General features: G+C 48.9%; 1 protein-coding gene across 2 annotated transcripts in view; it reads left to right on the top strand.

Moving 5' to 3' along the window:
• SPTBN1 (spectrin beta, non-erythrocytic 1) overlaps window positions 1-17,100 on the top strand; it is a gene marked incomplete at both ends in the record, with an annotated part of 95,851 nt that overhangs the window by 36,744 nt on the left and 42,007 nt on the right. For both annotated transcript variants that reach the window (XM_080616649.1, XM_080616650.1), the window contains 7 exons: window positions 4,703-4,854; window positions 9,300-9,473; window positions 13,191-13,282; window positions 14,144-14,224; window positions 14,957-15,072; window positions 15,895-16,007; window positions 16,617-16,804. In XM_080616649.1, coding sequence (XP_080472775.1) covers window positions 4,703-4,854; window positions 9,300-9,473; window positions 13,191-13,282; window positions 14,144-14,224; window positions 14,957-15,072; window positions 15,895-16,007; window positions 16,617-16,804 — 916 coding nt within the window. The remainder of the gene's footprint in view (window positions 1-4,702; window positions 4,855-9,299; window positions 9,474-13,190; window positions 13,283-14,143; window positions 14,225-14,956; window positions 15,073-15,894; window positions 16,008-16,616; window positions 16,805-17,100) is intronic.

The following is a 17,100-nucleotide window of genomic DNA, read 5'->3' as shown; positions in this document are numbered from 1 at the left end:
GTAAGTGCCACCTTTCTGTGTGTATATGTCTTCTGAAACGTAAAATCATAGAATCATAGAATAGTCAGGGTTGGAAAGGACCTTAAGATCATCCAGTTCCAACCCCCCTGCCATGGACAGGGACACCTCACACTAAACCATGGCACCCAAGGCTCTGTCCAACCTGGCCTTGAACACTGCCAGGGATGGAGCATTCACAACCTCCCTGGGCAACCCATTCCAGTGCCTCACCACCATCACAGTAAAGAATTTCTTCCTTAGATCCAATCTAAACTTCCCCTGTTTCAGTTTGAACCCGTTACCCCTTGTCCTGTCACTACAGTCCCTGATGAAGAGTCCCTCCCCAGCATCCTTGTAGGCCCCCTTCAGATACTGGAAGCTGCTCTGAGGTCTCCACGTAGCCTTCTCTTCTCCAGGCTGAACAGCCCCAACTTTCTCAGCCTGTCTCCATACGGGAGGTGCTCCAGCCCCTGATCATCCTCGTGGCCTCCTCTGGCCTTGTTCCAACAGTTCCATGTCCTTTTTATGTTGAGGACACCAGAACTGCACACAATGCTCCAAGTGAGGTCTCATGAGAGCGAAAGTTCATTGGTTTTAAGCCTGTGCTTGTTTTAACCTGAAACCCCAGAGCTTGAAAAATAGTTTATCAGTTTGAAAGGGCTGATAAAATCATTGCAAAAACCTGCAGTCATTGTGAAACACCATGTAGAAACGCTCAGGAGAGGTTTTAACATGAGCAACCCCAGTCACACCGCTTAACGAATGGGCTTGGTTTGCGTTCCCACATTGTGGGAGCAACACAGGAGTGAAGCGAGGTGCGGATAGGAATGGCTGTGCCTTACGTGAGACCTCCTGGAGCACTGCATCCAGCTCTGGGTCATGGAGCTGATGGAGCAAGGCCAGAGGAGGCCATGGAGCTGCTGCGAGGGCTGGAGCAGCTCTGCTCTGGAGCCAGGCTGAGAGAGCTGGGCTGGGGCAGCCTGGAGAAGAGAAGGCTCCTGAAGGGGAGACCTTAGAGCAGCTCCAGTGCCTAAAGGGGCTGCAGGAAAGCTGGAGAGGGGCTTGGGACAAGGGCCTGTAGGGACAGGCCAAGGGGAATGGCTTGAACCTGCCAGAGGGGAGACTGAGCTGAGCTCTTAGGCAGAAGCTCTTCCCTGTGAGGGTGCTGAGGCGCTGGCCCAGGGTGCCCAGAGAAGCTGTGGCTGCCCCATCCCTGGCAGTGTTCAAGGCCAGGTTGGACACAGGGGCTTGGAGCAAGCTGCTCCAGTGGAAGGGGTCCCTGCCCGTGGCAGGGGTTGGAGCTGGAGGAGCTTTAAGGTCCCTTCCAACACAAACCAGGCTGGGATTCTCCCTTCTGCTGTGCCTGTCCCCAGTAGTGTCAGAGCTGCCTTTTGCCCCACCAAGTGCATGATCCAGGGGCCTTCCTGGGTGAGTGAAACCACAGCAGCTGTGCTCAGAGCAGAGCTTCTCCTGCTGTGTTTCTGTGGTGTGTGAGCAGGGTGAGGCGGGTGCTGCAGAGGATGGGTGGGGATCAGGTGAGAAGAGCAAAGACGAGAGCGGAGCCAGAAAAACCACCCGGAGCCCTTCAACCTCTGCCCGTAAACAGGAAATCATCAAATCATCAAGGGCCACGGAGAGCCAGAGGAGAGGAAAGGGGAAGGCAGGAGTGGAGAGGCAGCAACTGCGCTTGAACCAGGCTAAAGAAAACTCAGGTGACAGCACCGGGCACTGGAGCACTGAGAGCCTCCAGCTGGATGGGAGATGGTCCCATCTGCTCCCTCCCTGTTAATTCAGGGTGCGCAAGGATGCTGAGGCAGCACAGAAGAGAGGAGTCACTGGAACTCTGTCAGGGTTTATTCCCTGAATCCCACTGCTTTAAGAACACGCTTTTCCGTGTTCTTTTAGGGCCTCTCTAGGGCAGCCTTTTTGGGTAGGTGAGCCCTGGGCTGTCAGAGGGACCCATCTCCCCATACCTGAAAGAGCTGCCTGGGATGATCCGTGTTGATGTCCTTTGACTTGTGTTCAGCCGTAGCAGATCCTAAGCTTGTGTTGGTTAATGCAATGGCACCAAAGTTTTCACCCCCGGCTTGGCACCTGGCTGTGCTTCCCACAGCACGTCTTCAGTCTGTCCAAAATTAAGCCCTAACCCTTCATCTTCGTGCACTAAAACCACATGGATGTGCTTTTCCCACCCATTACTCTCATTGTGAGCCCAGGCTGGGAGGGTTTTAATAACCCCAACTTCTGACCAAATACTTTTTAATGAGTGGCTTCGGGATGGTATTTGAAGGTTTTCTGTTTAACAATCTCTATTTCCAACTCTATTTTTAGGATCCCATCCATCCATGTTTCTCTTTGGGATGAAGGTAGGGATCCCTGAATGTCGTGCCTCTGTGTAGAGACCACAGTGATTAAACAAGCAAACTTGCTGAGCTGTTTTGGGTCTAGTTCAAGCTGGTGAAGGGAGATGTGGTAGTTCCTGTTGGAATTCTCTTTAAAAAGCACCAACTGCTGCAAAGTTTTCCTTCTGTGACTCATTTCAAGACCGTATTTTAACTAAAAAGCATGGATTACCAGACAGGCAGAGGCAGCATTCCCAGGAACTTGCTATAAATAGATCAGAAAATACATATTTAAGGTCAGTAGACTATCTTTACATCATTCCTTGAATGGACAACTATTACTATGAGTCCGATGCGTTGGGTTTTCTCTTCTTGGATCCAAGATACTGGAGCACCTCCTGTATGGAGACAGGCTGAGAAAGTTGGGGCTGTTCAGCCTGGAGAAGAGAAGCTGCGTGGAGACCTCAGAGCAGCTTCCAGTATCTGAAGGGGGCTACAAGGATGCTGGGGAGGGACTCTTCATCAGGGACTGCAGTGACAGGACAAGGGGTAACGGGTTCAAACTGAAACAGGGGAAGTTTAGATTGGATCTAAGGAAGAAATTCTTTACTGAGAGGGTGGTGAGGCACTGGAATGGGTTGCCCAGGGAGGTTGTGAATGCTCCATCCCTGGCAGTGTTCAAGGCCAGGTTGGATGAGGCCTTGGGTGCCATGGTTTAGTGTGAGGTGTCCCTGCCCATGGCAGGGGGGTTGGAACTGGATGATCTTAAGGTCCTTTCCAGCCCTGACTATTCTATGATTCTATGAAGATGAAACAAGCTGTGTTGTTGCACCACTGGTATGAATTGCAGCATGGGTCTGAGATGCTGCAGCTCTCAACTGCAAAGATAGTGGCTGTGTTTCTGGTGTTGCCTTGGTGCAACAAGCTTTGGGCTTTCCATCCAGCTGCTTGCTGTGCTCACACAGTGCTGCCTGTTATTTATGACTGTAATTCATGTATTATTCCCTTGTGGTTATTGCTGACTTCCTGCTCGCTTCCTATGTCACAGCAATGTCCTGCTTCAGAGGGAGGGCCAACAGGAGTAACTCAGACTGCCAGCTCATGGGAGCACATTGCTCTTTTATCACAAGCCCTCCCTTTTATATCTTTCCAAGCCTTATTTATGCATTTCCCACCTTATAGGTACGTAAAAGCTGTTACAAACGGGGCAGCTTCAGTGCGTTGGGTTTGATCTTGTCTTAGCACGTGGGTAGCAAGAGTGTATTCAGAAGTGCATGGGAGGAACTGAAATCTTAGGGTGGGGTTTGTGCAACTGGGCAAACTGCCACTGAATGCTGGCCTGCTCTTCCTCCTCCTCACCACCCTCCTTCTATCTGATTTCGTTCTGTCTCTTTTACTTCTTTCTCAACCTTCTGTCCTCTTCAGCCTCAGCTTCTTTTCCATTCCTTGCCCACGTTTGCGTCGGTCCGCGTGTGAGCCCCTTGTGTTGACACGTTTGGTCTGTAGTAATTCCCAGCTCAGCGAAATGACTTCCGCTAACACAGCAAGGCTCCTTCCCAAGCCCTTGGCTGAAGGATTTAACCACACAGATGTATAATGCTTTCTGCCCAAGAGATCTTGGCAAATCACTGCTTAGAGATTTCTGAACTGATGTGGACCTTAGTGGGGCTGTGCGTTGGTGGAGCTCTTGTAGCCAGTGTTTTCATGTATAAACAGGGGTGAAAGACTCTGGGAAGGTGGAAAGAACCCATTTGTCTATGGCTTTAAATAAATGCAGGTCTACTTGAAACATGCAGTTATGGAGAAGTTCATCTTGACATAGTGTAAATACAGTCACCAATGCTGAATCTGCACATAAATACTGGAGTAAGGGGGGAAAAGTAGATGGGAAGCTTTGGTCTCTGCTCTCTTTTGGGTCTGTCTTAATCTGAGGTGACTTCTGGTGACTTCAAGGGATCTGCTGTGGATTTGTGTGTGTACCCAAGAGCAGAAGTTGGCCTGGTCTTCCAGTGGTGGAAGACAACTCTTGATGAGTTACTGGACAGTTTGATTGGTCTAAACAGGCTTTTACAGTGTAGCTCTACAACAGACCTCCTTACACCTAGGGAAAGCTGCTTACCTGAGCAGCAAGTCAGTCTGCAACCTGCAATTCAGATGTATTCCATAGAACTCCCACTGACATTAGAAAATGTCATGAAATGGGAAGAAAGGTGGAATTTCAGTGAGATGTTCCAATTACTCCAATGATTCTGCTCAGACAAGCCATACCTTTAATATAAGCCATGTTTGAGCATCACGTTTTCACATCGGTACATGAAGTGTGCTTCATTTTGAGTGACTCTGTGTTGTTTTCCTACCAGATGAACGTGAGGCAGTTCAGAAGAAGACTTTCACGAAGTGGGTTAATTCCCACTTGGCACGTGTGTCCTGCAGGATTACAGACCTGTACACCGACCTTCGGGATGGAAGGATGCTCATCAAGCTGCTGGAAGTTCTCTCGGGGGAGAGACTTGTAAGTGTTTATTCATGTTCCTTGTGGGGGTTTTCTTCTGGTTTTGGGGGGGGTTTTGGTGAAGCCTTGGCTCAACTGAACTGCAGCAAAATTGAGTATTGAGGGTTCAAAAGAAGTCTGTTGCTTCAGCTGGATCCAGACACCATTAAAGTATCACCCTATTGGTTTCAGTGGGAATCAAAGGAATCACAGAATCCCAGCCTGGTTTGTGTTGGAAGGGACCTTAAAGCTCCTCCAGCTCCAACCCCTGCCACGGGCAGGGACCCCTTCCACTGGAGCAGCTTGCTCCAAGCCCCTGTGTCCAACCTGGCCTTGAACACTGCCAGGGATGGGGCAGCCACAGCTTCTCTGGGCACCCTGGGCCAGCGCCTCAGCACCCTCACAGGGAAGAAAGGAACCTTTGGAGGAGTTCTCCTTGTGATGTTAGTTGCACCCATCTGCCCAGCAATGCCCTGGGTTACTCATTTTGCTAGGATAGGTAAGGCTTGGTTAGGGGACTGTCCAAAACGAGTTGAAATAAGTGGCTCAAATTCTATCTTTGGGGATGTTGAGAGAGCCTCTGATACCTGCACAAGGGGGTGGCGAGTAGGAAAATGCCTGTAGTGAAAGATGCTGATGCACGACAGGAAACCTGGGTGTCAAGAGAAAAGCCGAGTATCAGGAAGCAGGTATCAGCTTTTCCTTCAGTTCCTTAAATGATGGCTCTGCTCTTAGCTGCCTAATTTACAGCAATCTTTTCAAAGAAAGACGTCTCTTTAGCTAAGACCCAAGGCTACATGAGGATGCGACTGTGTAATCGCTTGTCATCAAGCCTTCCTATTAATGGGAGCTCCATGGCTTAAGACTCTGGTTAATGAACTGAACATATGGCCCACAGCATGTGTGTGTACAGTGAGGAAAGAGAGGAAGCTTTCTGAATGCATCTGGGAGGGTAAGGAAGCTCTGACGTGTGTAGAAAGAAGTAGCCTGTGTTCCTGAAGGCACTCTGTGGATGGAGGTATCTAACCTCAATGTTTGTCAACTCCAGTTTGCTCAAAACCTGTTTCTCTCTCTGCCAAATCCTTTATTTCAGTGAGGTGTCAGGTTTGAGCTGTTCACTGCAGGTAGCTGATGTTATTCATACAGGAATATTATATATATTCATACAGTGATAGGTAAGGGGTTCGGACTTAAAGAAGGGACATTTAGGTTGGAGATAAGGCAGAAGCTCTTCCCTGTGAGGGTGCTGAGGCGCTGGCACAGAGTGCCCAGAGAAGCTGTGGCTGCCCCATCCCTGGCAGTGTTCAAGGCCAGGTTGGACACAGGGGCTTGGAGCAAGCTGCTCCAGTGGAAGGTGTCCCTGCCCATGGCAGGGGCTGGAGCTGGAGGAGCTTTAAGGTCCCTTCCAACACAAACCAGGCTGGGGTTCTATGAATAAGCAAGACCAACGTGCCCCATTAGTTGAGGATTCAGACAGCAAACATGCCACCTCTGTCTGAATCCTCCCATCTGCCTGCCAAGGCTGGGCTTTCAGTGTCAACCAGCAGTGAAGCTCAGGCAGCCCCATGACTCTCTGTGTTTCAGTGACATCTTTCTCTCCAGGATTTGAACATGCAAACAGGGCTTACAAAGCCCTTGGGGTGGGGAGAATGCTGGGTCTTGCATCATGGTTTGGGTACGGTGCTGGCAGCTGCCTGCGCCGCCACAAATTCCTTCTGTAGCTTCCTTATCTCAGGATGGAGGACAGCAGTCTCTGTTTGAACAGTGCATTCCACCACACCTTCCTCTGCAAACACAAACCCAGATAATGCAACGCACTAAACCTTGAGACCATTACACACAGCAGAACTATTCCAGGAGGACTGGCACGTAGCATCCACCTGCTGATGTTCTCCAGCCCTTGGAATTTAGTTTAGCTGATACTGGTGAGGCTGTGATATCTCCATGGCGCCCAAGCAGAGCTGGAAAGGCAGGATCTTATACAGAATCAAGACAAGGAACATCAAATGGTTAGCAAGCAACAAACAAATGCAGGAAGCAGCCTGGATAACTGTTTTAATATGGTGTGCTTACTGATGCCGTACAACAAACAGGAATTGTTTTCTGTCCTTTGAAACTGGGATTCAGACTGAAGCTGGAGCCATGTTCCTGTGGAGCAAAGCCTGGGATCTGGGCTAGTAACCAGGCAGCAGGACTGCTCTTTGCCCTTTGCAAGACCTCCAGCCTCATTTGCACAACCCCTGCGGTCCTCAAAAGCTGGTGTGATTTCTGGTGATGAAAACCCAGAACCTTGGAAAATCTGCTGGAGAAACGGACACTGAGAGCATCCAGCAAGGGCAACGTCTGCATCTTCCTGTCTCTGCTCAGCTTGAGTCCTGATCCAAGCCTTTCATCCAGACCTTGCTACACAAAGTTCTCTGCACAGCAGAGTATTTGGAAGGAAACGGATAGCGTGGGGTAGCCTCCGTGAGCAAAGTGGGAAAGGGTCCAGCCAGGATGCAAAGTCAGCTGTGATTTTGTTTGCACAAGTTGTTACCCAGCTTGTCCCAGACAGAAGAAGACAGCTCCGAATTGTTTTCAGCAGAAGATTAAGCCTTTAGCTCAGTTTCTTCCATAACTAAATAAAGGATTAATAAATTCCTAACAATTCCTGGATGCTCAAAGGTCGAACGGTTCAAGCCCATTCTCTGCAGTGAGTTTTCTGTTGGGAAAGGGAAGATTTTTGATGTAAGACAATTTTTCCTCTGGTTGATGCCTGGGTCTGTGTTAGCCCAGTAAATGTGAGGGTTTACTCATGGTGAGGCTGTGCAGGACAGCGTGGCAGGCACAGCCACACCTTGGGTGCTGTGGGTGCTGCTTCCTCATTTTGCTGCAAGGCAGTGGCTTAAACTGGGGCGGGGGACACAAAAATGGAACCTTTGGTCTTCTCGGGGTCCCTCACATTGTTTTGGCCAGGTCATAGAACCCCAGCCTGGTTTGTGTTGGAAGGAACCTTAAAGCTCCTCCAGCTCCAACCCCTGCCACGGGCAGGGACCCCTTCCACTGGAGCAGCTTGCTCCAAGCCCCTGTGTCCAACCTGGCCTTGAACACTGCCAGGGATGGGTCCCTGCCCATAGCAATGGGTTTCCAGTTGGTTTTGGCCAAACACATAACCTCACTCGCACCATGGCTCTTCACCTGCATGGTGTGTACATGGAATCTGTGCCTCTCCAGAGGGACTTTGAAGCCCCAGAGCAGTGGCAGGCTCCTGGAAACTCTTGCCCTTGCGGGGAGTTGCAGGTTAACTTTGTCTGCATCATGACCCAGCCCTGGGAGGAGAACTGAGCTACCTGAACGCTGAAGTCAAACCGATGACCTCTGGGGTTTGTGTGTCCTGAGGGCATCCTTCTAGCAAGCGTCTCACCTCTACCACGCACCCTTCCACAGACTGCTGTTGGCAGGGACCATGACACGGCTCTGACTGGACTCTTCCCCTTGGATACAGCCAGGATTTTGCCTGAGCTATTTCCATGGGTAGTTGATTGCATTCACTGCAGGAAACAAGGAAGTTAGGTCAGGTGGCTGAGTACCTCTGGTGAGGTCTCTGAGCACTGAACAGGCTCTTCAGCTGCAATCCTTGTCTGCAGAGCAAAGTGCCTTTAACTTCATGTGGTTTTACAGCAGTCTATATATATAATATATATATTCATATATATAATAGATATTAATATATATTCGTGGCTTTTTACACTGGACCTTCATAAAGTTGTGCTATGTTGCTGTGGCTGATTTATTATTATGGTTTTTACTCTCTTTTCCTATGAAGAAATGGTTTGGAATAAATCTCTGCTATTTTCACACAATTTATCCCACCAATGACGTTTCTTTTGTGAGGAGTTTTTTACATCCCAGGTCTGAGCTTTGCTTTTGACAAGTGCATGTCTGCATTTACGGACACTCTGGAGCATTCATTACCAATTCCCTTTGCTGCCTGCCTCCACCGGTTATCAGTTTGCTCCATATCTCTATCTTGCAGAATCTCTTTTAAGTGTGGGAGAACTTGTACTGAAGGCAAAAAAGCATCTTGGGAAACTATAGCTGGTGTGGCATGAGCCTTACAAAATCGTTTCTCTTCCTGCTAGTGAATGAGTACAAGAGAGAGGAAAAATGAAGGCAGCAAGCAGGGAAAACCCTTTGAAAGGCAAATGAAATGGGCTCCTGGTGTGTGCGGCTCAGGTCTGGGATACTGGCATTTCCCCCATGGGTTTGACATGTGCTGCCGTTATCCTTGTGTGAGTGCATCGTGAGATGCAAGGAGTGGTTTTGCCCATTGAATCTGAAGAACAGACGCATGTGGTATTGCTGGCTGGGAGACGATGGGTGGTGATGGTGACCCACCTGCCTGGGCTCAAGAGTTACGAAGCCCTTTTGGGTTTTCCCTTCCATCTACATTAATACATGTTTTTCTTCTCCCTTTTACCTTCTAGCCTAAACCAACTAAAGGAAGGATGCGCATCCATTGCCTGGAGAATGTTGATAAAGCCCTCCAATTCTTGAAAGAGCAAAGAGTGCACTTAGAAAACATGGGATCCCATGATATTGTGGATGGGAATCACAGGCTGACGCTTGGCCTTATTTGGACTATTATCCTGAGATTCCAGGTGAGTGCCATAGAGTCATAGAATGGTTTTGGTTGGAAAGGACCTCAAGATCATCCAGTTCCTACCCCCTGCCATGGGCAGGGACACCTTCCACCAGACGAGATTGTTCCAAGCCCCATCCAACCTGGCCTTGAACGCTGCCAGGGATGGAGTGTATGTATACATACACAGACGGACACACACTTGAGCTTTCCATGGTTGGTTGTAATGTGCTTCATTGGGCTTTTGAAGAGCGGAGTGCTTCCAGGCCCTCCACAGCTATCACCTTGTCGTGGTTTAAGCCCAGGCCGTAAATCAGAACCACGAAGTCCACTTCCCCCCCCCCACCTTTCTTCCCTCCGCTCCTGGAGGGACGGGGAGGAGAATCAAAAGAATGCAGCTCCCACGGGTTGAGATAAGAACAGTTTAATAACTAAGGTATAACAGAAATCACTACTGCTACCACTAATAGTAATAATGATAAAGGAAATAACAAGGGAAGAGAATACAACCGCTCATCGACCGGTACCTCGCCCCCACCCTGCCATGATCCAGCCCTTCCGGGAACTCTCCGTTCTACATCCTGGGCATGACGTGCTGTGGTATGGAATACCTCTTTGGCTAGTTTGGGTCAGGTGCCCTGTCCCTGCTTCCTCCCGGCTTCTCCTCCCCCCTGGCAGAGCATGAGACTCACAAAGTCCTTGGTCAGGGTAAACATTCTGACCCGCAACTGAAAACATCGGCTTTATCAGTATTATTCCCAGGCCAAAAGTCAAAACACAGCACTGCACCAGTAGAAAAAATGACTGCTACTGCTAAACCAGGACAGTATCCACCCCTTATTCCATACCATTCATGTCATGCTCAGATCCCACATTTTCAATATACCCTCACTCTCATCTCAGTGCACTGTTATCTTAGTGCACAGACCAATCCCTATAAAGCTGCTGAGTCCATTCGGTCCGTAATGGTGGGCTCCATCTCTCGTAACAGTCTTTCAGAGCAGGAGAGGCCCATTGCAAAGTCCACCCCTCGATCATGAGTCCATCTCTATGCTGCATCTCCGCCCTGATGGCCTGAAGTGTCATGGGCCCATCAGGCTCAAAATAATAATTCACCCTCCCCTGCAGCAGTCTCTGCAACTTGTCATTGGGGACTCCACACAGCTGCCTTCCATCTCCGATGCTTCCAAAGCACTGGAGGGGCCCAGGGGATTAGATACTCGCCCATACTGTCCCACACACCCTGCCCCTCATGACTGTCCAGCCTTGGGGAAAACCTCTCAGTCCCTCTGTATTGTCTAAACCCAGACAAGACCCAGACCTGACTCTGCTTAACTCTCGGGAGCAGACAAAATGGTCGTGGGTAGAACACACTCTGTGTGTGTGCCAACATGGTGATCCCCATCACAATCAGCAGGCAGGTCCCAAGGGTACCCAAAGGCCATTCAAAACTTTCAGAACTCTCAAATGATGCTGCTGTACTTGTCACTGGGGCTGTAGCTGCTGTGCTTGCCAGCTCTCTCACCACCAGCTTCGCTTTTTCTGAGTCCAGATCTTCCTCCTCTGCCTTGCTGGGAAATGCTGCGGGGTCTCCTGCATCCTCCTGCGGCTCGGGCTCACGGGGCTCGGCGGACGGCTGCTGGGGAATGCTCTTGGCTGCCGCGGGGCTGGGCTCGGCTGTGGGGCTCGGCTCCTCCGCCGCCTCCTCCTCCTGCTGCTCGGCAGCTGCCTCCTTCCCCTCCTCGGCAGCCGCTTCCTTCCCGGCCTCCGGCCCCGCTCCCGCCACCGCTTGGTCCCCGGGGCCCCTCTCCCGGGCCGCTTCGGCCGCCGCAGGCTCCCGGAGCCGCTCCCCCTCGGCTCCCCGCAGCCTCACAAAGACGGCCGCGAGGACGAGGGCCAGGACGGTGAAGAGCAGCGGGACGGCCAGGTACAAGTCCACGGCCACGTCCATCCTGCCCTGCTGCTGGAGCCCGCCCGCATTACAAGCCATTACCATGAAGTACAGTGAAACAAGAACCTTAGCCCAAGGCCCACACTTGATAAACACTAACACAGCAAATACCAGCTCTAAGTAAGCTACAGCACACTGAAACTGTGACATCAAAAAGAACGACTTTGAGAACCAATAAATCAGCATTGTGCCTCAGTCAGATCTGTTGTTATCTCAACCCTTCCTGCCCCACGTTGGGCGCCAAAAAGAACTGTCGCAGTCTACTGCCCCCCCCCCTACTCCCCAGAGGGATGGGGAGGAGAATCGAAAGAATGCAGCTCCCACGGGTTGAGATAAGAACAGTTTAATAACTAAGGTATAACAGAAATCACTACTGCTACCACTAATAGTAATAATGATAAAGGAAATAACAAGGGAAGAGAATACAACCGCTCATCGACCGGTACCTCGCCCCCACCCTGCCATGATCCAGCCCTTCCGGGAACTCTCCGTTCTACATCCTGGGCATGACGTGCTGTGGTATGGAATACCTCTTTGGCTAGTTTGGGTCAGGTGTCCTGTCCCTGCTTCCTCCCGGCTTCTCCTCCCCCCTGGCAGAGCATGAGACTCACAAAGTCCTTGGTCAGGGTAAACATTCTGACCCGCAACTGAAAACATCGGCTTTATCAGTATTATTCCCAGGTCGAAAGTCAAAACACAGCACTGCACCAGTAGAAAAAATGACTGCTACTGCTAAACCAGGACACACCTAAACCTAATCCTTAGGATTAAGCTAGTCTTCATGATGCTGCCAATCTGCTGTGGCAGCCAATGGGAGCTTCCTGTGTGGAGTCATATGAATTTACCTTTAAATTACTCACTAATACGAACCTCTCATAGACATCTGCACTCTTGTGCACCTTGGAGGCAGTGCTGCCCTCAGCTGCTCGTCACCTCAGTGGTGAGCATCAGTAACTGGCTGACTTGGCACTGAAGTGGATTAGGGGTGCCCACAGGAGCTGGTTTAGTGTCCCAGCTAAAGGCTGCAGAGATTTATTCTTTTCCCACAAGATGCACATTGGCCTTTGCCCTCAGTTTAAAAAGGCTGCAAAGTCCTTTTGCAGAAAGGGCAATAAATTTATGTCGTAAGTCTATAATCTATAATAAATAACATAGTAATAAATACCTTATAACTGTAACATTCTGTTAAAGTTGGTGTGGCTCAATGTTTTCCTAACGTGAAAGTGTTTGCCTAACTTCCTGTGGCACTTCACTGAAGCTACAATATTCTTTTTACAAAGCAGTGAACTATATCCATAAAATGAGATACGTTGGTCCATATGAAGTAAAAAGTGGTTTGCTTTTGCTCCCTCTGTTTTTACCCTTTTTCCTCTCTTTAAAAGCTGGATAACAGCCTATAACGTGGAATAGCAGGTTGTGGTAACGCTGACACTGGTAGCTGTTATACTCCCTCCTCCTGCAGAAGACACCTCGCAGGGTGAACCCGTAGTGCTGTACAGGGCAGGGTTTGCCTTGACAGCTGGAAATCACTTTGCTTCATGAAGTTTAAACTGTTCTGTCAGTGGACTAGCCTGAACAAAGAGTAATCCCCGGTATAATAAGGGCAGCAGAAGCTTTTTGAAGTGAATGCTCTTAAATGAGGAAGAGCATTCGCCTACTCCCCCCCTGCCTGTCATCATAGCTTTCCTTTGGTGCTTGTATTCTGCTATAACTCCTTTCATCTTTTCAAAACAGGCAAACTGTGTTTTCACAGAGAAATATTTAAAACCTCTGTGTTAATTTCAGATCCAAGATATCAGTGTTGAGACTGAGGACAACAAGGAGAAGAAGTCTGCTAAAGACGCTCTGCTTTTGTGGTGCCAGATGAAGACAGCCGGGTGAGTGGGGATTCAGGGATTCTCTCTGAAGCTCTTAGAGCACTTTGAGATTTCATTGAAATCATTTCAAAAGGGCACACATGTATCTGTGATGAAGTGGAGTCATCCAAGAGAAGTGAATTGAGGTTTAAGTCAGAAAACTCTGAATTTATTGTATTAATGCTGTGGGATAAACATATCAGTCCGATAACCATAGAATCATAGAACCCCAGCCTGGTTTGGGTTGGAAGGGACCTTAAAGCTCCTCCAGTTCCAACCCCTTCCACGGGCAGGGACACCTTCCACTAGAGCATAATCCATGAATACACAGCAATATGCTGACCCTTTTTCACCCTATTCTGAAGAAATAATGATGCTTCAGATGTTTGCCACCAACTTTTCCCTCTTTCCATGTATATGGAAATAGTTCCAAAGTGTCTTTCTCTGACAGTAACTTTCTTGCATAACTAAATCTCCATTTATGGACATTCAGTATGTTTCCCCAGGAAACTTGGATGTCCCTGTAATGACTTGCGACACTTCAGCATTATTCTAGACTTGCAGGGATTTGAAACCTCACAGTTGAGGCTGCAAGTTATAGGATAATAGCTTCAAGTGATTGCTTGAAAGGACATGGAGAGCTGTTGTCTCGAATGCTTTGCAATTCTGTGGGGATTACGAGAGTGAATGGGATGCACTTACCTCTAGAGTCAGTCTCTCGTGAGAGGACAGTCGTGATGATAGATCGTCCATCATGGGATGCTGATATCCCACCCTTGGGTTTGCAATAAGGATGTCATTCCTTATTGTATATAAGGAATCAGCTTTTAGTTTCAGAGGATGCTGTACTAATAGTGCTCTCCTTGCTTTTTGTTCCATCAGTTACCCCAATGTCAACATTCACAACTTCACAACAAGCTGGAGGGATGGGATGGCTTTCAACGCACTAATACACAAGCACAGGTATGCGTGGGTAAATGTCTTTCTGGGGTTTGCAAGCCTGGACTGCTGCCGTGTGCATGGGGGTTTGCAGTTACTTTGCAGCTTGGTTTTGAAGTCCATGGAGAGGAGGAAGTTGAAGAATTAATGGGAGTTTTACAGCAACTTGCCTTGCTTTAGGGCTTTTACAGCTCTTGTGGTCACTGTGAGCTCATGTGGGCAACAGCATCACAAGTCAAAACAGGTTGTGTTTGGTTCCAAGACAATTACACTCATCATTGTTTTGGTCTGTGACTGACCAGGCTGGAAGAGAAGTTTTTGTACCTGTTGGGTAAGCAGTGATGGGTCTGGTTGCCAGAGTTCAGGGCTGGGAGGGAACCACACACAACAACAGTCTGGAGGGGAGAGAAATCCCTGCTCAGGGATGGTAAAATGTGGTGCTAGACTGATGTGGTTGGCAAGCTCGGTGAGGTTATTGGGGTAGCTTGCACACTTACATGGGCATGAGGAGAGACTGGGTGACCACAACTCTGTTCCCTTCTTCTCCAGGGTCACCTTCGCTGTTAAGCTGTGCTGGTTTTCTCCATGGGTTAGGTTCTGCCATGGCATGTGCTAGGTGTTACTTATCCCTTTAACACTGCTGTTGAAATGCACAGGGCTACTGGGCAAGCAAAAGGGCGTTCCTGAGGTTTGGAGAGCTTAGTTCATGTATTTGTTGTGCTTTGGGAAAGCTGAAGAATTTTCCCTCCTGTCTAGGCCTGATCTGATTGATTTTGACAAGCTGAAGAAATCAAATGCACACTACAATCTGCAGAATGCTTTTAACCTCGCAGAGCAACACCTTGGTCTTACCAAGCTCCTGGACCCTGAGGGTAAGAATTCCTGCAGTTTCAGCTCTTTGTGGGCTCTTTTCTCCACCCCTCCTTGTTACAGGGCACAGCTTTGTGATGGCTTTTTAGGTTAAAGAGCAGCAGGACGCTGCTGGCTGACCTGGTACAGCCAGGGAGGGAAGGAGAGAATGGAAGATGTCTCCTGCAGAAGGCTGAGCACTGGCAGCAGGAGAGCCTTTAATCCTGTGTTTGTTTTGCCCTATCTGACAAGATCACTGCTCTGGCCGTGTATACACAAAATCATCCCGGTTAGAGGCATCCTGACCCACCCTGAGAAACACCTTCTGTGAGCTGGGAGGTGAATGATGTGAATTCAGCACACAGTTATCACCTCCTTTCACAGCCTGTCAGTGAGTTCCAGCCTGTGTGTGTTGGAAGGCTGCTCCAGTGCTAGGACAGGAAACTTTCTTGTCCCAGGGCTGTGTGTTTGGGCAAGTTGCTTCTTGCTTATTCCCCAGTGCCTCTGAATTGCTGCAGGAAAGGGAAGAATTTGTTTTCTACCTGTATCTCCCAGGTTTGCCTGGACAGACGGAATTCCTCTCTCTGAATGCTGACACAGCGCTGAAATCCTCAATCAGCAGTGGTTCTGTCAATGCACACTGACACTAGAGAGGTTCTTTGGCCATGCACATGATCCAGAACCAGTCCAAAGCTGCCGCGTTTATTTCTGATCAGGACAGAACTCTTGAGAGCTGAACTGCCCCTGAACCCACCTCTCTTGGCTCGCCCTTGGTGCATGATTTGCTGTGTTGTTTTAACCCCTGCACCCTCAGTGTGCTAAGACAACTCTTGTTTGCTTTGCAGACATCAGTGTTGACCATCCTGATGAAAAGTCAATCATCACCTACGTGGTGACATATTACCACTACTTCTCCAAGATGAAGGCTTTAGCTGTCGAAGGAAAACGTATAGGAAAGGTTTGCAAGTTCCAATTGAAAATTATGAGGGAACAGTGGAAATATTACTGATTTTATATATTTCCCCCTCTTTTGGGTGTTAGTTTTGTTAAAGTCCACTCTATGGTAGTTTTTAGCTTTGCTTTTGAGTGTGTTTTGAATGTTAAGCATCCCCATGTGACGGCGAGTAGTTAATTTCCAGCTGCCTCGTATTAGAAACCATTTGGCTGGAGTTCTCTTTTTGCTTGTTCATTTTGCATCATTGCTGCTTTTCCTTTCTCATTAAGTGCTCCTCACCCTCTGGGTCCTCTTGGCTCTTCTGGAGCCCAGAGAAGTCCCTCATTTACAAACTGTGCAGTCATTCTCTGCCCTTTGGCGAGGCTGCTCTCATCTTTGCAGCCAGCAGACTGAACATGAATCCTTTTGTAAGCCTCTGTTGCTGGGGTTCATGGGAATTCACTGCTGGAACACACAAACCCCTCATTCCTCAGGGATCCCAGCCCCTGTGGCACTCAGGAGTGAGTGATCTGATTCAGAAGTCAGGCCTCCCACCAGATTCTTTTCTGTAGCTTGTCTTTAAATGGCTGAGGAGCGCTGCCCTTCTTACTCACGTTGTGCTGCTCGTCGCAGGTGCTTGACAACGCCATTGAGACAGAGAAGATGATTGAGAAATACGAATCTTTGGCTTCTGACCTCCTTGAGTGGATTGAGCAAACCATCATCATCCTCAACAATCGCAAGTTTGCCAACTCCCTGGTTGGTGTGCAGCAGCAGCTCCAGGCGTTCAACACCTACCGCACCGTGGAGAAACCACCCAAGTAATTCTCATCTTGGCTTACAACAACAGGGACCTTGTTTTGTTCAGTCAGCCATTGATTTTGTAGAGCACAAGCACATCCAAGTAACTTTAATCTTGGCTTAAGGGTTTATTGGTGTGATGAAACCCAGCTATCACATTTCTAATTGGCACTCAGCATTGCTGCTTGGGGCCTCTTTGCTTTGTGCTGTTCAGTGTGCAGATAACCACAGCCTGCAGGATCTCAGGGTCCTGGGAGCTCGCACTACTAAGCCTGCCTTACAGTATGAGTGGTAGTAGCATATTAGTGTAGAAGCA

Source organism: Psittacula echo, assembly GCF_963264785.1.
Source record: "Psittacula echo genome assembly, chromosome: 4".
Taxonomy (NCBI): domain Eukaryota; kingdom Metazoa; phylum Chordata; class Aves; order Psittaciformes; family Psittacidae; genus Psittacula; species Psittacula echo.
The sequence above is the reverse complement of the archived record's forward strand: the minus strand, read 5'-3'. Positions and strand labels throughout refer to the sequence as shown.